General features: G+C 35.1%; 2 protein-coding genes across 2 annotated transcripts in view; both read left to right on the top strand.

Annotated features, from left to right (window-relative positions):
• Positions 1-6,543, top strand: part of LOC128219014 (uncharacterized) — a 13,982-nt gene extending 7,439 nt beyond the window's left edge. Inside the window, exon 3 of the mRNA XM_052926824.1 lies at positions 3,079-6,543. Within this exon, the coding sequence (XP_052782784.1) occupies positions 3,079-3,270 (192 nt within the window). The 3' untranslated portion in view covers positions 3,271-6,543. The remainder of the gene's footprint in view (positions 1-3,078) is intronic.
• Positions 6,544-8,321: 1,778 nt separating this feature from the next.
• Positions 8,322-16,327, top strand: LOC128219013 (uncharacterized). Its single transcript, XM_052926823.1, has 3 exons — positions 8,322-10,452; positions 11,374-11,623; positions 14,456-16,327. The coding sequence occupies exons 1-3, from the start codon at positions 9,902-9,904 to the stop codon at positions 14,645-14,647; spliced, it is 993 nt and encodes a 330-aa protein (XP_052782783.1). The 5' UTR covers positions 8,322-9,901; the 3' UTR covers positions 14,648-16,327.
• Positions 16,328-22,613: the final 6,286 nt, after the last annotated feature.

Below are 22,613 nucleotides of genomic sequence, written 5' to 3'. Positions count from 1 at the left end.
ACATGCTGTAATTTGTAAGTACTTCAAGATAATATATTAGAAAATGGTATCCAAACTGAAGTACAAAGTGAGACAGTTTGGTCATAAAAGCCCATTGAGACTGTTTGTTCCATTCCTAAATGAATTTCTTTCATGTTGTCAATCATTTCTGATGTGGCTTTGATAATAATATTATTTTCTAATGAAACTGCTGACTTGTATCAGTCTTTGGTCTGTATTGTGCATCTATTCACACATTTTGTTTGCTCTTTTAAGCAAACATTACAATAATTGCAAATTCTATAAGCAATTAAACAAAACTTACTGCACATAGGATGCAGAATGATGTTTTATTTAGTGTGCATATGATTTTCAGCTTATGGACAAGAAAACATATACTTTAACAATCACAGCAACACAATGAGATCCCAATTTTAAAGAAATAATGCCACCTTTCATTAATTCATTAATTCATTCTATCAATCATTCATATATATTCATTAATTCATTCATTTATTCAATTTATTCATTGAAAAACTTGACATTTCTCAAGGCAAAATAAATAAAAAGTGAGCAGCTTTCATAAAGAATAGAGCCTTTTCCCTTAATGCATTAAAAAACACAACCTTAATACAGTATAAATGTTTTAAAAACCCTAATTTATTGCTTATTTTAATAGCCAGCCTGGTTGCTGTAGCCACAGAGGAATTTTCAAGGACAAGAACCAGTGCTGGTAAAACTGTGGTCTCTGTGGTTTTCCATACCGGCTCTCGGCAAGGATTTTCAAGAAAGGAATACCATCTCCAAGTAAGAAGAAATTCTAAGCATGTCTGGTTTGAATGCTTGCAAAATGCATCTGGGTACTCAATAAGATGAGGTTTACCTTTGAGTTGTTAAAAACTGATTGCAAAATGTCCAAAAGACTATATATTCTATTAAATCTGTCCTGAAAATCTTTGAATTCATGAACTTTTCTGCATATTTATCACATTTGTGACTATATTAAAGGTTGTGTATGCCTCAAATGAGTGTTTACAGGCCTTTTTCAAACTTTAACAGTAGTGGAAGATAGTTTTATTTGTGTAAAACATTGCTTTTGTGTCTTGCTTGCAGATCATGATGTGCCAATAAGCTCCAGTTAGCTGCGGCCTTTTCCCCAGGCGGTAGTCCTGCAATCTGAATCCAGGAGATGCAGCTCTGAATCCAATATTTCAGAAGAATGAAGATGTTAGTCAACTCTGTAGTGCTTGTTTGTGTGTAAATGATTCCAATGAGTGAGATTTATAGCAAATCAGGTGTAAATAAGCATCTTATAGACAATAGTGAAGTGCTGTACTCTGAATTTAATGCCAAATCTAGCCTTCAAAACAGATTCTTAAAGTAATTTTTTTTTAAAAATGGGCATAATAATGCTATCTCTGCATTTTCTACATCATGTAGCCACCTCATACATGAAAACACTAGCAGTTGTCATGAATCTTTAAGTTTTGGTGTGTTTTTTGCCATTTCCTTTGTTGCGCCATTTGTCCCGGAAGCCAACAATTTGGCATATAGTGTTGTTTAGACTGTCTATTAACACATTATCACTAAATTTCTTGTGTTAAACTGAACAGTTCTGTTACCTTTGTATATAAGTGGACCAGAAAAGCAAAATTTTGACAAGTTGAGGCATTTCAGTTGGGCTCTATGTCATTTTTTATATAAAACACTAAGCCGATGAAGTGGAAAAACCTTATTTTGCTTAGAAAAAATCTTAAAAGAGTAGGCAGGCCAGTTTTGTGGTGCTGTTCTATAGACACCATTAAAAGCTACAAGGAAAACTTTACTTGGTCAAATTATTCCAATGCATAAGGAAATAATGGCTCTTCAAAGGTTTGCGGCTTAACATTTGAGGGAAATGGCTGTTTCTGCTTTTTATGAAAATACCACAGGTGCTAATACTTGTCTCATTCATTTAGTGTTTGATATATCATTGCCAAACTTTCAGTATGTGTTGCATATAGCCTGAAGCTGAACTATAGGAGTTTTGAAGTCTGTTTCTGAAAAAATGTTGCTTAAATAGGCTCAAGACCACAGTTATCTGCCCCCCGTTGACCAAGATCCGGATGTGAATACAGAAACAAAGAGTGCTTGTGTTCAAGTATCAATATTTTATTAAAATTGAATGAAAAAGAAGCAAAAAATGTTCTTTTTGCAGAGAACTTGACTGAATTTGACACTCTATTGCAGAAATTGATAGTTTTCAATGTAAATATTGGAAAAATCATAGCTTGTGGAAGTCTGAAAATTAGTTGTTTGTAGCCGATTGACTCCCTGGCGGAAGGGTTATGTATTTGAACTCAATTTTGACAGTCGGGTCAATGGTCAACATGGTGTTTTCTTGTGATTATATTTTGTGTCTGGAATTGTTCTAGAGATGCCATGTCCTTGTTTTTCAATTGGGGTGTGTATAAAGTCAAAAGCCAGGTTAGTGTCTATATGAAACATATAGTAAAAATAACTGTGGTCTCACGCCACCTATCTTACATGAGCGTCAATGGTAGATTCCTTTTCTCCCACCTCAGATAAAAAATATATGGTAAAATCTATTTTTTTCACTCGAACTCTTTTTTTGTCGGAAACATATACAAGTAGTTTCGTACGGTTACTTTTTATTTATGTGCAAGATAAGAATTGTAAGCACGGCCATATATTTGTATCTACCAATCTGAGGATTGAGAAACGTCTTCTGTCCATCGGTTAAAGTCGGCATTAATCTTGTGCCTTTAAACTCGTATCGTTTAATCTTTGGTCATTCGGCATTGTTTGTAAAGTGATGGTTAAAGATTGTTAGATTGCAGTCGCATAATCATTCATTTTTTTCTGTAAAAACATACTTGCAATTTCTAAATTTTAAACGGTCGACATAACATTTTGTAATCTAACCACTTTCTAGGCGAGTCACTGTTTATATCTACCGCTTCACCTGATTAAGATCAATAACGTCTGACCGCTGATTTACTGTAATAAGTATAGTGGCAAACTTGAATAATATTATCTTTGCGTTGAACAAAATATAATAGTGACCACTAATTTCTATTCCTACTCTTTTCGTTCCAGATCATACGTCAGTGGGTAGAACATGGATTCCGACCAATGTACATTATACTAGAATTCTTGCACAGGACTCGCGAAAGTCAGGTTGCTATCACAAATCTTCTTATTAAGAAAGGCTACACCTTAATCGGAATAAAGGGATTCAATTTCATATATGAATATGATACGAATTTAATCGATAAAGATGATAACTAGTTGTGTTTCTCATGACCATTGAACTGATATTGTTTCGCCTATTAAATAGCATACATGTATGGTTTCCCTTTCCCACGTATTACAGTGATTTTATAATGAAATACTATAATTTTTAGAATTTGTTAATATTTGCTTTTCGCTTAACACATTCTTACTGTAAAAAGCCATTGTTAAGTATTAGCGATTTTAATTATTATGGCAAATACAACAAGAAAATATGCTTTTTACATTCCTGTGTTATATTATATAATTGTTAGATATACACTGTCATTTAATAGATATAAACTGTCGTGTAAATCTTTATTCTTTTAAATGCACTGTATGATTTTTTTTTGTACTTTCAGAATTATATGCCATTTACATGATTGTGTATTTGTAAATATTTGAATTTGTTAATAAGCTTTACATACCTACATGGGATTGAACTTTTTGTTATGCTAAGTAATATAACAACATGTATGTAAGCATGCTCCTAGACTAGTGATATATTAACGGTATTAAACTGGGACACCGAGATAATTCGGCCTAATTGATAAGGCACTGACATATTGGGCACTTAGCGACTCGGAACTATAATGCTAAGACAAATTTTCTTCATGCGGTCATTAGAATACAGTGATTACTTAAATGAGTTAAAATGTACCATGTTAATTATGCCAAAATGAATTATTGGTAGATTTTCATCAAATTTGTTTTCAATGGTTAAGTGGGTGACATTTTTTTCTTTGATGACTGTTCCACAGCATAGGTGTTGGTGCTCTTTCTTATTGCACAAGGCACTATATACATATGTTAAGACGACCGTAACATATCGATACCGTAGGTACGAATAAATTCCGTTTCCGGACAGTACCGGACTAATACGCAACAGACCCTACATTTTATTTGAGTCTATAGAATAAAAGGGACGGCGTAAAGAGGCGGGGTAGAAATCTAGCAATTAAATTTTAGTCGTCTTATCTCAGCCTATTTTGTTTAAAGAAAAGGTATTAAATTTATAGGTGAACGTTTTACATTTGGTTATAGGTGCACTCTTTTGCAAGGAGAAAGCATTCATCATTTACTTCCTATATGTATTTGTTGAAACGCTCTTGAAGCACCTCTGCCTCGTCCCAATCCGGATTCATCACAAGGTTGATCATAAGTTACAACTTTTATTTCCCTCTGGTATCTGTTAGCATTGGCACCAGGGCAATCAACAAAAGATTTATTACTGGTCCCATTTTCGCGAAACTTCTTTAGATAACAGGCTTACATAGCTTATTTCACTTAGCCAAAGTGCATACTTAAATTTTATTTCGGTCAATGAAAAATCGTTTATTGTGATTATCATAAAAAATAATTCCTAGTTAAAGTCTTAAATCTCTAAGAAAAGAACGAAAATATTACACAATATAGGGAAACAAAAAAATGAGATATAGAGGATATTTGTTTATTTCAGTGTAAGATCGTATTTTATTTCGCGAGTTTCATTGAAAAACATGTTTTATATGCTTCGCCACTCGTGAAAATAGAATTTTTCTACACAAACTATGTTTATGCTTATTTTCGGAGTTTTATTATTATTTTTATTTTTTTCTTAATTACTGCCTTTTTTGAAAAGGGTGTTATTTACGCCGCTACCCGTGAGGAGCCCCTCACGCAAAGTTATGGCTGTCAACTTTTCTATTTCCGGTTTGTTGAAAAGTTCTCTGCTATTTATTCTTATAGTTTATTATTCACTCGTTTTTAGTGCAACGCTTTTGTGAACAGTAATCAATGAAGTTTTATAAGTGATCATATTTTCCAAAAAAATAACGAAAACACTTTTATTTTAAGCGGGGCATGAATACATAACCAAATTACTACGCCGCTATTTTATGAATGAAAATTTGGAAGGTCAAATGTGTTAGCAAAACAAATGCGGATATTCATTGAAGTTGTAACATTTTTCGTAGTATTAGACTGTTTTTCATGATACATGCATATTCAGTCATCTTACTGTCAGACAGGTTTGTTTTCCAGGTAAAGTGTGGATGCAACGCTAGTTTGTTGACCAATTTTGAGGCGTGGGTGGGGTAAAAAAATATCAGATTATTTGTAAATTGTTGTGTGAATTTTTCGGGAAGCTCGTTTAACGTATTACAACGACAAACAGTTCAAAATACATATGTTCGAACAGTTGTTTTCGCCTGTAATTTGTCAGGTATGAAAGCAAAGCAAATGTTCGAACATTCGATCAGCTTCAAGATCAAGAAAACGTTTGAAAAATGGGATAACCGGTAATAAACGGCAAGTTGTTAATTTCCAAATATAATTTTATTTAAATTTACTAAACATTTCTTTAAATTTTAAACATTTTTGCCAACATTTTCTGGTTCAACGTGAAGTGATTTGTGATCAAGGGGAAGTTACGACAAAGGATTTTAAAAGTAGTTCTGAAAATTGATATTTTCACTCCTTATTTTGCAGTAAAAATATCAAATTGATATTTTCCCTGTTGTTATTTCATTCATAAAACCCCATATTTCATCGAAAAGCATGACAGAAAAGCGTAATCTTTGTATAAGTGATTTTAGAAGTTTTGAGAAATTGGGGCAAGGGGATTAACAGAAATCCAATGAAAACTACAGGGCCAAGCCCAGTAGTCAAACATTTAACTCAGGGTTCAGAGACAATATAAAGTTTGTGTCATATAAGCAAGTGCAATAACTTTAAAGTGACTGGGATGACATGGCTGGTTATAAAACAAGACCTACATGTTTTGCCCATACTATACTATAATCTAGATTTGGTGATGATCGATCAGAAGCTCCACCAAATACCATAACTCTGAAGCAACACTGGACAACATAACTGGTTATTTAACTTGGCCGAGATGATCTGCCCATACACATATTGTCCAAATTTGGTGATGATCGGTCAACAGCGTCTGGAGTTAAAGCGCGGGCAACATAAAGTAAATAAAACTTGGCCGCGATAATCTGCCCATAAAAACATTTTCCAAGTTTGATGATGATAAGACTAAAGCAACACCAGTACAGCGCGGACAAAGTATAGTTTTTGTTTGAAAGGAAATCAATCACTCTCAAGCGATTTTGGCAAAATAACTGGTACTTGAGCTTTCCCGAGATATTCTGCCAATACACATATTGTCCAAGTTTGGTGATGATCGGATAAAATGGGTGTAAAAAGCGTCCCTCCCTTATCTCGTCCACACACACGAGCTTAATAACGATAAGACTAAGATAAGTTAAAGCTTATTGTAACTTTATTTTGTTTTTATTCCACAAACAAGCGGTGAATCCAAACTTTGAACGGATAGTTCGATGGTCAATAAAAAGCTTTATCCCCTCCCCCTGATTCGGCGGTACTTGTTTTAAGCAATATTTTCTGCAACCATAGAATAATTATATTAATGGAAGTATACACTAACGCTTCAGGATGGAAGGACGATAAAAAACGAATCTGAACAGTAAGACTTTAGACACAACTTGCTACAATCATAACTTTAGAGCGCCTGTAGTAGGCTGTATGTCCTTTTGCACAGGACAATTTTACAAAGGTTTATGAAAAATGGAAGTTTTGTTTCCAAATCAGGCAAACAAATCTACAAATGTTTTCCGACCGATCGGAAACTCTGAGGGAAATTCTCTGATTGGGAAACTCTCAAGGAGATTCGCTGATAGGAAAACTCTGAAGAAGATTCTCTGATCGGAAAACTCTGAAGAAGATTTCCTGATCAGGAAACTCTGAAGGTGATTCTCTGATCGGGAAACTCTGAAGGTGATTCTCTGATCTGGAAACCTTGAAGGCTAATCTCTTATCGGGAAACTCTGAAGGTGGTTCTGTGATCGGGAAACTTTGAAGGCTAATCTCTTATCGGGAAACTCTGAAGGTGGTTCTGTGATCGGGAAACTCTGAAGGTGATTCTCTGATCTGGAAACTTTGAAGAAGATTCTTTGGTTTGGAAACTCTGAAGGAGATTCTCTGATCGGGAAACTCTGAAGGAGATTCTCTGATCTGGAAACTTTGAAGGTGATTCTTTGATCGGGAAACTCTGAAGGTGCTCCTCTGATTGTGAAAACTTCGAAGGAGATTCTTTGATCGGGATACTCTGAAGGTGCTCCTCTGATTGTGAAAACTTCGAAGGAGATTCTTTGATCGGGATACTCTGAATGGAATTTTCAGATCGGGAAATATCGGAAGGGGATTTTCCTTGTTTCCGGATTAGGCAATTTCCCCAGCTGCAATTGAAAGATTGCAATACTAGTTTTTCGTTTTAAATGGCAGTTCACACCGGTTTAAATTAAAATATAATAATACTCGTATATACACATTAAACACTGTAGACTCAAATGGTCAAACCATGACTTAACAATATCGTGTTTTATAGAGTTTCAGACTGTCTTTGACATTTCTGGTCGCAAAATCATGTGACATTTAAACCATTGATAATCATATATAGTACTAATTTTAATACACCCGCAAGATAATCTAATTTATGTTCTTGTTAACGCTTCCATACAAAGAAGTATGGCATTCGCTATATCATTTCTGAGTCTGAATGTGAAAGTATTTTCATCTGTTCTTCAATGTGTGCATATCTTTAAAAGAGTGTAGAAAGTAATGTTATATTTGGCAAAACGTGAAGGCTAAAATGGCTTCTTTAATACTGACGACTTTTATTATATTATTTCCCTTCCCTTCATAGTTTGACATTTAAATTGACAGGACGAATGGCTATTGCCTGAAAAAGAAAGTATTAGATAATTAAAAATATAACTATTAAATCATCAGTCATCACTCCTTTTGATCACTTTCGTGACTCATAAGTGTTTACTCTTTTGCTTAGTGACTAGGATATTACAACATTAAATGACCCGAAACATGTATAAACCAAATCATTTCCAACAAATGCATGGGTAATAGTAGAATACAATTATATATATCACGTCTCCAACATGAATGACGCAACGCCATTGGTCCGGGACTGGTCACGTGGTGACCCCATATTTTTCCATATAGGGTCAGTGATCTTAAAAGGACAAATGCGTATGTTATGTTATTTCCAAAGGCTTACTTTACGGACTATATGTATAAATATTTGTTTTAATTAATTCATCGGTACATGCTTATTTGATGTCCGGGGGTATACCGGGGATTGCCGGGGAAATGGGCCGTGTTTTTACCTTCCAGGTGGCCCCGCAGTGCCGGGTGACTGCAGTGGTTTTGTCTTTGCGCAAACTATAGCGAGGAATTGGCCTTACGTAGGGCCCCTGGGGTGCGGGGGCATTTGGAAGGGATTTTACCATCAGTTCGTCCTCGCATGGCGGGGATTTTACTCGGGGTTGGCTGGACCGAAAGTAAAAGTCCCCGCTATTCCCCGGACCTGGGGGGGGGGCGTGTTAACAATAGACTGGTGCATAACACAAATGTTTGTTTCTGGTTTCGACACTTTTGTTTTTTATTGCCAACATAGGTTTTATCTGAACGATATTTCTTTTAGGGAATTCTCGCTTCGAGTTTAATAGAGCGCTCTAGTAATCGTTCATGGTGGCGAATATCAGAACCTTTACTTTCCTCATGTTTCAACAAATTAAGAGGATTGAAATTCATGCACTCTGTACTACTATCAGGCATACATCTTTTGTCAATAATTATTTGTTATATTATGAATATTTTTGACGGTAGTGAATACCTTGAGTCATTATTATAATTAAATAGATAAAACTTCAATTTACGAAACTTTGAAGTTTATTTTTTATGTTTCAGCAGCTTGCAGTCGATTGCATTAAGAACAAGACATTAATGACTTGACTTTGCAAATCTTTTCATACATACATTTAAGCTGCACTCTCACAGGATTACTGTTTTGGCAACTTTTTGTTGTTGTCTTGGAATGAGCCATTTCTTGCGTAAATATCTGCAAAGAAGTGATATAAAACTAGAATAGATCAGATCGCAGATTTTCATATTTCCGTCGACAATTATTGTTTTATGGCTAAAAGCGTTTCTAACGGTTTATGAAAAATGCATAAAACATCAACTTTTGAACTAAACTATGAGCATCTGCGATCCGACTTTTGCCAGTAGTCTTTTATCACTAGTTCCATGTATTTTCATATAAATTGGCTCGTTCCAAGACAAAAAATAAAAAAGGTGTCAAAATGTTCAATCTGTGAGAGAGCAGCTTTAAGTGATATCACGTGGTCGAGTTGTCAACATGTGTAAACGCTTCAGTTGATATCTTAAGTATTTTTTTTCAGGTAAAATTTAAATGATTAAAACTGGCGCACCAAGAAATTGAGCATTATTAAACACATTACTAAACTTATTGTCACGATTATACTTTAGGATTTTACCTTAAACTGTGCTGGACTTGTTAAAATAACTACTTTAATCTGTGTGAAGATTTCCTGATTGTGTTTATTATTTTTTAGGGTAGTAACGTGTACCGGTGCTGAATCAGCTACCCTGACACTTGATATCTAAATGCGGACGTAACATAGCAGTAACGAAATCAACGTTAACGTATCATCAACTTAAACGTAGCATCAATTGGGGAGTAGAATGTAGCAACGACCATTCCGTCATAAAAACCAGCTTTACTACAATACTTCCTTTTTTCATAAGAGACCTTTAATTCATTATGGCAACATTCAAAATGTGGCGCCACTCAAAATATATACGTTCATGCAAATATATTATCCGAGGATGTATTATAATTACAATCGTTTGTGTCATTATTGAGTTGCTTTTCATAAACACTCTGATTTTATTTTCGTTAATGCAAGTAAAACATCTGATCAATGATTTTTCATCATCACATCTATCAATTATTGCAACTCTTGCCAGATACAACTCTTTCAGACACATTGTCGCCCAAGGAAAGGACGAAGGATTTAAATATCTCATTGACAACACTATTGCGAGGATTTATATGGAGCATGAATCAGAAAACTGTGGAAAAACAATCAGCAGACTGGGGTTTGATGTATCTAGCGCAGGTGAATTTCTCTTCATATTAGAACAGATGCAACGTCAGAAAGCCGAGCCATGGAAAAAGCTAGTTGTCGAAATCGGAGCAAATGATGGCCTGCTGTCCAGCAATTCGTATAACTTCATACAAATGGGTTGGAGTGCCATTCTAGTAGAACCTCAGAGAGACCAGCTGGATTTAGCGAAGAAAAACCATGACGGGTATGTACATGTACAGTTTATATTTATTCATTTAGCTCGATTGGTACACAGCTTTAATCTGAAATGTAGGGAGAACAATTTATAAATAACTTTTCTTTAAGCAACTCCATAAATAGTTTAGTATACACATAAGATCAAAGTCACAATTAGCGATAAATTCATTTTGCAAGGTAGAAAAACACATACAAGGTTTATCGTGAGAAGTGCACTTTATCTGTTTGTTTCATGCTTGAAAAAAACAGAAGTAAGCTTGAGAAGTAAGTCAAATATTGTTATAACATGTAGGTCATTAAAAAAATTGCTTAAATATTGAACATTGAAATTGGAAATAAAATATAATAGTTCGTCCTTCTTTTGAAGTACATGATATAAAAAACGCCACTGTCAACTTAAAAACAAAAATGCAAGGAATCTCGCGGTTGCAAGACGGATCAAGCCATGTTGAATCGTAACATCTGTGCCATCTCCGGCAAACTGTTGATAGTCTATGTCAAAGCCGATTAATATGGTCGAGTGATAAACGTCAATCATACTGTTAAATGAGACTTGTTTGTAATCACATGGATAAAGAACAGTTCAAAGAATAAACCATGCATACAATATGACCATGACTTCCAGTTACATAATAACAGCTCATACCATGGACAGAATGGTCCGCAATAGGCCCCAATTTCAGTGTAGTGCCAGTAAGAAAAGTGCAAGCGCACGCCGATGTTATTGTATTGATGAAATATTATAACTCGACGCGTACTTACGGACCAGTGTTAGAGTTTGTGACGAATCTATTTTTATAAATGTGTAATAAGTTCCATGTAAATATATAAAGAACCGCTTTTGAGTTACGGCTTTAATAGATTGAAATCAAACAAATGATAAAAAAAATTCTCAACCATATTTTTAAGCCTTATATTCATGTTTCAGACTGACCAACCAGCACCAAGACCAGAGTGTGCACTATGTTCATGCTGTGATAAGTGATCATGATGGCCAAGAAAAACTTCATGTGTCAGCAGATTTGTTTTCTATGCAAAGCAGAATAGTATCCGAAGAAGAACAAGACTCAAACTATGTAGAGGTTCCGAGTTATTCAGTGAAGACGTTTGTTTCAAAGTACAAAGTTCCAAAACATTTTGGAGTGTTGTCTATCGACGTGGAAGGAATGGAAGACAAGGTTAATTAGTATATATTTAATATGGAATCTTCCTAAAGCCACACATATTAAGTTGCTTATCTCGTTATTAAGATATGCAAGGTCCTTATTATGACAAAAAAGTCCTAATTATGACATACTCAGCCCTCTTTACGAAGAAATATGCATATAATAGGTCCTTAGTACGATATGAAATATCCTAGATACGAGATAAATGTCTTTGTATGATGAGATACTATCTCGTATGCAGGAGATACAATGTCGTAATAATTACCTTGTATCCAGTCATAATGACTAATTATCTACTAATTAGGACTTACTATACTTATTAGGAGACACTATCTCTTGGAGATACAATACCATTAGTGATGCATTGGGTTTCATTGAATATTAATATACATTTTTTGTATATTTATTGAAGTTCACATGAGGGTATGAATTTACGTGTTGAATGACTAACGGTAAAGTTTTTGTAAAACAGTTCATGACAACCATGACAATTCTCGACGGATACGTGTTTACACACCAAACGCGACGTGATACTGATCACCACAAAAGCGTCCGACCATAAGTTGCCCTTTTTCCTACATTTTTCCATGCTTATTTTCTACAGTGGAATTCGGTACGTTGATATACGTGTAGGGCTTTGCATAGAATTATACTCGAGGCTTTCATTACCAATCAAGTTAAATCCCAAACGTTTCAGGTCAATGCTAACTTCCTAAATATATCCTTCAATTTTTAATGTACTTCTTGACATTCTGCCCTCAGGTAGATATTTAAGTGACAAAGCATATGTGAGTCAATCCCCTTGCTCAAGAGTCTACTGACTGCTCTGAAATTGCTAATGAATAGTGTTTCCAATGCTGTGTTTTGTATGTTATCGGATTGACTTATCAAATGCACATTCTCGGACCATCATATCAACCAGCGAACAACGAAAATTCTCTGAGTAAATTCAAGTAATCTTTTTTTTTTATTTTTTTTCTTTTTGGAATTTTCAATCTATAACAATCCGTTATTTTTGTCATAAAACATAATGAGTGTACAAATTACATCAACAAGCAATGTGGTAAATGGTACAATATTTTAGGTGATCAATATATAGCAATATATTTGACAAATTCATTTAGAAAGCGCAAGAAATGCCTTTGTTGATAAAATGAGTTTGAAGAGTTATTAAATCATTATATAAATGGTGCATAACATAAATCGATTTCTTTCTTCTTTTAGACATATAGTAGGTCTTGTAAATACAATAAGAAACCTGACTAAAAGCAATGTTTACAATATTATATTCTTATTGAGTAAGTTTATACCCCAGCACAAAATGTATCTCATTACGACCAGGAATTACCATTTCTAATTGATACTGCCATCTGAAATATTGCGAATCAGAGTATGTATTAATATATTGATATGTCTGCCTCTATTTTCATCATGTTATATCCGGGTGAGAATTCACGTGACTTAAAGGGGTTCTCACATTGGTCACAATTCATACGTTTATAAGCCGAACAAAGCATAGTCTTTTATAAGCTTCGAAATACTTTCATATATTTTCTGTCAAAAATGGTTATTTAGAAATTTACGTCTACATCGGTTGTGACCTGTAGTGACCCATGTGAGAACCCCTTTAAGTCACATGATTCCTCACCATGCGCAACTGTTGGGATTATTAGTATCTTCCATGGGCGAGAGTGTAAGATAGGTTCATCCCGACCTGAGCGTATGGTGTTTTGCGGAAACGAGGTTTACCGAGTTACCACAAAACACCATGCGCGAGTGTCGGGATGAACCTATCTTACACGAGCAGCTATGGTAGATGCTTTTTCACCCACCTCAGTTAAACAAAATTAAGTAAAAATGTATTTTTTGCTGGAACTCTTTTGTGCTTAGTAAAAATAATTGCGCATGGATATGCGATAATTCGTGGTTGTCATGGATATGCGCGCAGCGATTCAGATAATGTTATTAGTCAAATCGGTCTTTAAATAGTTCTAAGGAGAGTGAAGCATTATTTCTTGAAAGGTGCGTGATAACCGTTTTATGGTGACATTTGAAGCGAAAAATAATTATTACCGTTCTAAATATTACCACAAGAAAATATTTCCATAATGCTACAGACGACAGTCTTTAAGGTAATTACAATGTGGAGACCATTAAAAAGTTCCATACGGGCATTTTATCTTCGCCCGTGGTCAAGATAAGAATTTCTAGCATAGCTAAATTAATGGATCTACTTATCTGAGGTGGGAGAAGAACCTATCTTACATGAGCGGCCATGGTACATGCTTTTCCTCCCACCTCAGATAAACAAAGTATAGTAAATTGTATTTTTTTTTCGCTCGAACTCTTTTGTACTAAGTGAAAAAAAGGAGTTCCATACGAGTACTTTTTATTTGTCTTTGCTCGTGGGCAAGATAGCACGGCCATATATTTGTATTTACCAATCTGAGGATGGAAAAAACGTCTTCTGTCCATCGGTTAGTGTCTACGCGGCATTAACATTGTGCCATTTAACTGCCTATAAACGGGTATCGTTTAATCTTTGGTCATTCTGCTTAGCTTTGTACTTTAAGCGATGGTGAAAGATTGTTAGATTGCATAATCATTTTTATGTAAACATATACTTACAATTTCTATGCTTGAAACGGTCGACATAATGTTTTGTAAACCAACCACATATTAAGCTGGTCACTGTTAAAATCTACCGCTTCACCTGATTAAATTCAATAACGTCTGACTACTGAAATACTGAAAGACATGTATTGAAAAACTTGAGTATTATCTTCTCATTTGAAAAAATATAAAGTTGACCAATAATTTCTATCACTACTCTTCCCGTTCCAGATCATACGTCAGTGGGTAGAACATGGATTCCGCCCAATATACATTATACTAGAATTCGTGCACAGGACTCACGAAAGTCAGGTTGCTATAACAGATCTTCTTATTGAGAAAGGCTACACCTTATTCGGAATAAAGGGATTCAATTTCATATATGAATATGATACGAACTTAATCGATAAAGATGATAACTAGTTGTGTTTCTCATGACCAAGAGACTTATTTTGCTTCGGCTTTTAAATAGTATATACATTTAGTTAGCTTGTCTATGTATATAATTGATTTTAAAATGAAAAGCTATATTTTTTACCATTTGTTAAACTTTGCTATTTGCTTAACACGACGAAAAAGCAGTTGTTTAATATTTTTGTGTAGTATAACTTATGTTTCAGAATTATATGCTATTTACATATGTGTTTGTAAATACTTGAATTTGATAATAAGCTGTACATACCTACATGAAAATGAGCTTTATGTTAATATATTACATAATATAGCAACATGTATGTAAGCATGCTCCTAGGCTGGTGTTATATTTACGGTAACTTGGACACCAAGATAATTCGGCCTAGTTAATTTGGCACCAACATATTGGGCACTTTGTCGACTCGGCACCATAAAGCTAAGGCAAATCGGCACATAATTCAAATCAACTTTATGCGGTCATGATTATTAGAATATAGTTATTGTTAAGATAAAGTTACAATGTACAATGTTAATTAGGCCAATATAATCCCATTGCTAGATTTTCATCAAATTTGTTTTAAAAGGTGGTGGGGTGACATTTTATTTTTTTATTTATTTTTTGTTCTTAGATGACTGTTCCACAGCTGAATATGTGTTTATGCTCATTCTTATTGCACGAGGGACTATAAAAATTATACATGTGTTAAGACGATCGTAACGCAGCAACAGCGTAGGTACGAATTAACCCCGTTCCCGGACAGTGCCGGACCCATACGCAAATACAGACCCTAGGTCAACATTTTTTTAGTCTATACAATAAAAGGGGCGGCGTATAGAGGGGGCGGGCGGGGATAAACATCTTGCAATTAATTTATAGTCACCTTATCTCAGCATATATTGATTTAAAATTAATTCTTACTCCCAAATAAGATTTAAAAAAATAAATTCAATTTTTTAGATATATCAAAAATGAATGATGCACGTCAAAAACATTTTTTCTTATGAAGACTAAAAGTCTAAAATCTCTTAAAAAAGAAAGAAAGAAAGAAAATATTACGCATTATAGGGATGCAAAATACAATGAAGTGTGACTAGCGTAATCCTGGTATAAGGGATTGAAGAAGTTTTGAGAGATTGGGGCCTGGGGATTAACAATGATGCAATGAAAACAAACACGCCCAGTAGTAAAACATTCTTTCATAAAACATTTAGGGTCACTTCCTAACTTGTGTTGATTTCTTAGTTTTCAAAGTTAGATTAAAGATGCACTCCTGCTCCCCAAAAAGATTTACAACAATTAGTTACAGTTATTTAAATATACCAAAAAGGATGAATAAATGTCGAATACAATGGTTCTTATGAAGGATACCGAGTTTAATTTGTAAGAAAGGTGTAGAAACATGAGACTATAGTAGACCACAATAAATATTTTAACACTCACCAATCATTAATATTTTTGCGTTTTCAGCTTTTAAATACACGGTTACAATTTTGTTATCAGTAATTTTTATTTTCCATAAATGCATTATTTAGTAAGTTATTAAAGGTTTATAAGGTTAAACCTGTGGATTTTTCAAAGAAGAACAAATATTGGAAACCTAGTGATCTAATTTCAATTCCTCGCTACACAAAAACACATAATTCTTGAAATAGTTCTAAGCCAGTGTGTGTATATCACGTGATAAATTACGTCACAAATGCTACGTCGGAAGGCAACATGTTGATTCGAATGATGACTTATAACAAAGACAATTTTTCTTTTCTTCACCATTTTAAATGAAACAAAGGGCAGTCTATGCCCCTTAAAGATCCCCCGCCTTCTTTTTTTACCGAAGTTTGATTAGGTGATTAGTGTTCTCAAACACTTCGACTCTTCGACAAACCTCTTTCCAAAATAATGTTTTGACAGTACTACATCAGGCGGCGGTTTTGTGAAAAAGTGTTTTAAGAAACACTCAATCAAACTCAAGTAAAAGACCGAAGTCATGGCTTAATAAGAGGCGTAGACTTCGTCATGTTTCACTTAATATGGTGAAGAAATAGTAAAGTTGTCTTTGTTTAAAGTCTTCATTCGAAGCAAAATACTGCCTTCCGACGTAGCAGTTATGACGTCATTTATCACGTGATATACACACACTGTAAGCACTAATGACAAAGTAAATATACATCGTTGTTTGGAAAGGTATTGGGGACCTTGAACTGCCCTGTAACACTTCTGCGTTTGAATGCAAAGTTGTTTTTTTTAAATAAATGTTGTTAAAATCTCCTATTGTAAAATTTGCTTAGCTCTTAAAACCTACTAACACGCATGAACGAATAGAGACAGGTATTATTGCTAAAGATTGAACCTGCAGGAATTAAAAACAGTTTCTTTAATAGTTTGTGTTTCATTTGGTTAATCAAGCACATATGTACGTATGCTATTGAAAATGTGAACTATTTATTAGTTTTATAGAAGTGTTATACTTTCTTGATAAATTGGCACTTTTCTGTATATTTAAGTAAATCTCAAATAAATGTCAAAAATGTGATGCATAGTTTTGTTTTGTTAGTTCCATAATTCATTGATAAAAGACATGCTTATATGTACAATAACTATGTTTTTTTCCATTGCGCCTCTTTATAATCGTCTGGTTTGAATTGGCCGTTGGTGTTTATTTCATTACAAAAGACACAACAAGTAATTGGCTCCTGTGCTTGTTTTAGTGAGACCGGAAGTTGTTAAAATTGGATACATTGACATATTAATAACTAGGAGACGAAAAGATTCAAACAACAAGAACTTCACGCTTACACAACTTAAATACAAGTGGAAATAATGATTTTGTTTAAACAAAAGTTTGCGTAGTTTTAGCAGCTTGGAGTCGAAAACTCTGACGTGACTTGTGCAAAATGTTAAAGATGTCATGCATACCTTTGTTTTGTGGGTTCCATCATATATTGATAAAAATCGTACTTATGTGTTTATGAACTATATTTTTTTTCTTGTGCGTCACGTTATAAAAGTCTGTTTAAAATCGGCCTTTGTTGTTTACTTCATTACAAAAGACACAGCAAGTTATTGGCTCCTGTTCTTGTCCTAGTGGGACCAGAAGTTCTTTTAATTACATTTACATATTAACTCGAAGACGATTAGACTCAAACATCAAGAATTTCACACTGATATAAGTTAAATACAAGTGGAAATAATGTTTTTTTATTACAAAAGTTTTGTGTAGCAGTTAAGAGTCTAAAACTCTGACGTGACTTGTGCGATATAGCTTGTTATCCAACCTGGCCGAGTTATTCTGTTCAATCACATATTTTTCAAACATTGTGATGAATGGACAAATTCTTCTGGGGTTAGATCGAGGACAACATAAAGATATGTTATTTATGCAATTCAACGCCCATAACTCTGAAGTGATTGTTCGACATGGCTGATTATCGAAATGGGCCGAGAGGTGTATTGTCCATACTAATATTTTCCAAATTTGATGATGATCGAGAAAGAAAAAAAGCTCCTAGGAAATATAGGGGCAGCATAAAGTTTGTGTAATAAAATCAATTCAATGGCCATACCTTTGAAGTGACTGGTGCAAAAAGGCTGGTAATAAAATTTGGCCGCGATAATCTGCCCATATAAACGTTTTCCAAGTTTGATGATCTTAAGACATTTCCACCAGTACACCGCGGACAAAATATAGTTTGCGTGTGTAAAGCAAAACAACAGCAATTGCTCTGAAAGGATTTTGGCAAAATAAATGGTTATTGGGGTTGGCCGAGATATTCTGCCAATACACATATTGTCCAAGTTTGGTGACGATTGGACGAAATTTCCCTCCCTTATCCCGTCCGCATTAATTCCACAATCAAACAGAGAAACTTAACTCTTAACAAATAGTTTTATTCTCAATTAGGTTATATCCCCTCCCCTGAATGAGCGGTACTTGTTTTAAGTATTTTTTTCTACAAATACTTCTGTAATGTTTTCAAAAACGCTGTTACGAATCTCTGGTTCATATCTAGCAATAAATGCCCGTAAAACAAGACAGTACATGGCACATGCTGTTACCTCATGTGCATGGAAGGTTTTGCCAACATATCAGGCCTTAAGAAAAGAGAATCTGCATTTCAAGATGTTGCAACATTGGCCTGTTCTAGAGCATGTGTCCAACTGTGTTGCAACCTATTACCAAGGGCTTTCAGGCCTGCAATTTCAATATGCATCCCTCCCCCCCCCCAAAAAAAAGATAAATAAATAAATAAGATAAATAAATAATTAATTAATAAACATATAAATAAATAAATAAATACATCAATCAATCAATCAATCAATCAATCAATCAATCAATCAATCAATGAGCATGAGGACTTCACTAATAGGAATATTAATGTTTATGCAACGAAATACTTCACTGGGAAACAATTTAAACTTAGTTTTCAAAAGTACATCTGAAAACACTTATATAATATTATAATTCTTGCTTTTACGAGCTACGTTTACTAATGCACCGGCATTCATCCGAGACTCGTAGTATGGCGTAAATATCCGAGTTTTTCTAGTTTGATGAAAAGGTCTATAGAAGTTATGTGAGTCGGTCGGGTAGCGCGAAACGAAACATTTAATAATTTTGGCGCTATAGATTTTCTTTCACTGCACGGGTACATCCGATAATGACGACCTTACTTGGTGATGATAGTAATTCAGTGTATTATATTGTAAATATTGTATTTCTATGAGTAATATATTTTTAGTTCATAGTACATGAAATTGTACCGAGTCCAACCTATCTAACTCCAGATATGGTTTTTCTCTGTAATAAATAAGACCTTTGTGTTAGTTTTACGTATGTTACGATTATATTACATGAAATACATGCAGTCACAAATTTGCCCTATCGAAGGTTCTGGTGTGAAATTGCCCCTGAAGGCAAATTTCGTTTGAAAACACAGCAATTTTGGAAATCCATGAATAAAATAACATAATTGACGAATTTATTGTTGTAACCTTTTCGTAATCGTTATATAGAGAGAGATACTTGTTTACCTTAAATACACAGCGATATTGTTGTTGTTTAGGTTACTTTTAACTGTATTGTTAGTTGCATTTTATGAACTTCTCAATTATCTTGTTTACAATATCAATAATATAAATGGAGGTATTGAAAATTTTAAAGAGATATCTAAGTTACTATAATGAATTCAATGTGTTGTTTTAAACATATGAATATAAAAAGAGGTTAATATTTTGACCGATAAATCTTTTATTTTAGATTTTGCCAGTACCTTTCAGAAGCAACGCCGGTCATAAATTATCTTTTGATGTGGATGCTCCATCTCTACTTTTCAAACTTAACTAACAAACTGAATTAAAAACATTCATATGTAAAGATTTCTTGTTATAAATAGAGGATATTTGTGAGCAGGATTTTTGTATAATGTTAAATTTGATGTGTGTGAAGTTAGCAGCACAGCAGCATAGCAGCAAGCTGCTAGCAGCAAGTTTATATGATGCTGACAGCTAGCTGCTACGCTGCTGGCAGCTAGCTGCTACATGTTTTCACTATACATATAATGATTTAGGTTTACTATAAACTACCTTAGTAAACCATTGTATGCTTTCCAGCTGTTTATAGGAATATAAATAGGGGTAAGAAAAAACGAGATTTTACTGTTTTAGGTCATTTGGTAAAATGTTGATTGCGACGGGTTTATTAAATAAGTAGACCACCAAAATAACTATTATTTTCTGAAATACCAATTTCTCATCTTAAAATACAGGAAGGGGCAACGGGACCATACCAACTTAAGGTAATCTTTATTCATAGTATGAAAACGACAATGCCTCAGTTTTTGCATTGTCTGACGGATTACCATTATTAATGTGTATGATAAAGTTAAAAACGACTAAGGGGACCATAACGAAACATAGCCCTACAATATGAGCTATTTCGTTAGTTAAAGCTTTTGTCCTGAGTAGGCGAAAATAGAGCTCGAAAATCGAAATTTGCTGCTGTAAAAGCCATTTTGGGGACGCACTGACCCGAAAATTTGAGTAAGGGGACCATAACGAAAAGTGCAGGGATGAACTAGGCCACGAGCCCTACAATGTGTGCTATTTCGATAGTTGGAGCTTTTGTCCTGAGTAGGCGAAAATAGAGCTCGAAAATCGAAATTTGCTGCTGTAAAAGCCATTTTGGGGACGCACTGACCCGAAAATTCGAGTAAGGGGACCATAACGAAAAGTGCAGGGATGAACTAGGCCACGAGCCCTACAATGTGTGCTATTTCGATAGTTGGAGCTTTTGTCCTGAGTAGGCGAAAATAGAGCTCGAAAATTGAAATTTGCTGCTGTAAAAGACATTTTGGGGACGCACTGACCCGAAAATTTGAGTAAGGGGACCATAACGAAAAGTGCAGAGATGAACTAGACCACAAGCCCTACAATGCGTGCTATTTCGATAGTTGGAACTTTTGTCCTGAGTAGGCGAAAATAGAGCTCGAAAATCGAAAATTGCTGCTGTAAAAGCCATTTTGGGGACGCACTGACCCGAAAATTCGAGTAAGGGGACCATAACGAAAAGTGCAAAAATAAACTAGGACACGAGCCCTACAATGTGTGCTATTTCGATAGTTGGAGCTTTTGTCCTGAGTAGGCGAAAATAGAGCTCGAAAATCGAAATTTGCTGCTGTAAAAGCCATTTTGGGGACGCACTGACCCGAAAATTTGAGTAAGGGGACCATAACGAAAAGTGCAGGGATGAACTAGGCCACGAGCCCTACAATGTGTGCTATTTCGATAGTTGGAGCTTTTGTCTTGAGTAGGCGAAAATAGAGCTCGAAAATCGAAAATTGCTACTGTAAAAGCCATTTTGGGGACGCACTGACCCGAAAATTCGAGTAAGGGGACCATAACGAAAAGTGCAGGGATGAACTAGGCCACGAGCCCTACAATGTGTGCTATTTCGATAGTTGGAGCTTTTGTCTTGAGTAGGCGAAAATAGAGCTCGAAAATCGAAAATTGCTGCTGTAAAAGCCATATTGGGGACGCACTGACCCGAAAATTCGAGTAAGGGGACCATTACGAAAAGGGCAGGGATGAACTAGGCCACGATCCCTACAATGTGTGCTATTTCGATAGTTGGAGCTTTTGTCCTGAGTAGGCGAAAATAGAGCTCGAAAATCGAAATTTGCTGCTGTAAAAGCCATTTTGGAGACGCACTGACCCGAAAATTTGAGTAAGGGGACCATAACGAAAAGTGCAGGGATGAACTAGGCCACGAGCCCTACAATGTGTGTTATTTCGATAGTTGGAGCTTTTGTCCTGAGTAGGCGAAAATAGAGCTCGAAAATTGAAATTAGCTGCTGTAAAAGTCATTTTGGGGACGCACTGACCCGAAAATTCGAATAAGGGGACCATAACGAAAAGTGCAGGGATGAACTAGGCCACGAGCCCTACAATGTGTGCTATTTCGATAGTTGGAGCTTTTGTCCTGAGTAGGCGAAAATAGAGCTCGAAAATCGAAAATTGCTGCTGTAAAAGCCATATTGGGGACGCACTGACCCGAAAATTCGAGTAAGGGGACCATTACGAAAAGTGCAGGGATGAACTAGGCCACGATCCCTACAATGTGTGCTATTTCGATAGTTGGAGCTTTTGTCCTGAGTAGGCGAAAATAGAGCTCGAAAATCGAAATTTGCTGCTGTAAAAGCCATTTTGGAGACGCACTGACCCGAAAATTTGAGTAAGGGGACCATAACGAAAAGTGCAGGGATGAACAAGGCCACGAGCCCTACAATGTGTGTTATTTCGATAGTTGGAGCTTTTGTCCTGAGTAGGCGAAAATAGAGCTCGAAAATTGAAATTAGCTGCTGTAAAAGTCATTTTGGGGACGCACTGACCCGAAAATTCGAATAAGGGGACCATAACGAAAAGTGCAGGGATGAACTAGGCCACGAGCCCTACAATATGTGCTATTTTGATAGTTGGAGC

Source organism: Mya arenaria, chromosome 15 (genome assembly GCF_026914265.1).
Source record: "Mya arenaria isolate MELC-2E11 chromosome 15, ASM2691426v1".
Lineage (NCBI taxonomy): Eukaryota > Metazoa > Mollusca > Bivalvia > Myida > Myidae > Mya > Mya arenaria.
The sequence above is the reverse complement of the archived record's forward strand: the minus strand, read 5'-3'. Positions and strand labels throughout refer to the sequence as shown.

What these genes read in the sequence shown, in the direction of transcription:
- LOC128219013 (XM_052926823.1), top strand. Translation starts at nt 9,902, where the DNA reads ATGGCAACATTCAAAATGTGGCGCCACTCAAAATATATACGTTCATGC. An exon ending in GCGAAGAAAAACCATGACGG is followed by an intron (nt 10,453 to 11,373) that starts GTATGTACATGT and finishes TTCATGTTTCAG; the next exon opens with ACTGACCAACCAGCACCAAG. An exon ending in TGGAAGGAATGGAAGACAAG is followed by an intron (nt 11,624 to 14,455) that starts GTTAATTAGTAT and finishes TTCCCGTTCCAG; the next exon opens with ATCATACGTCAGTGGGTAGA.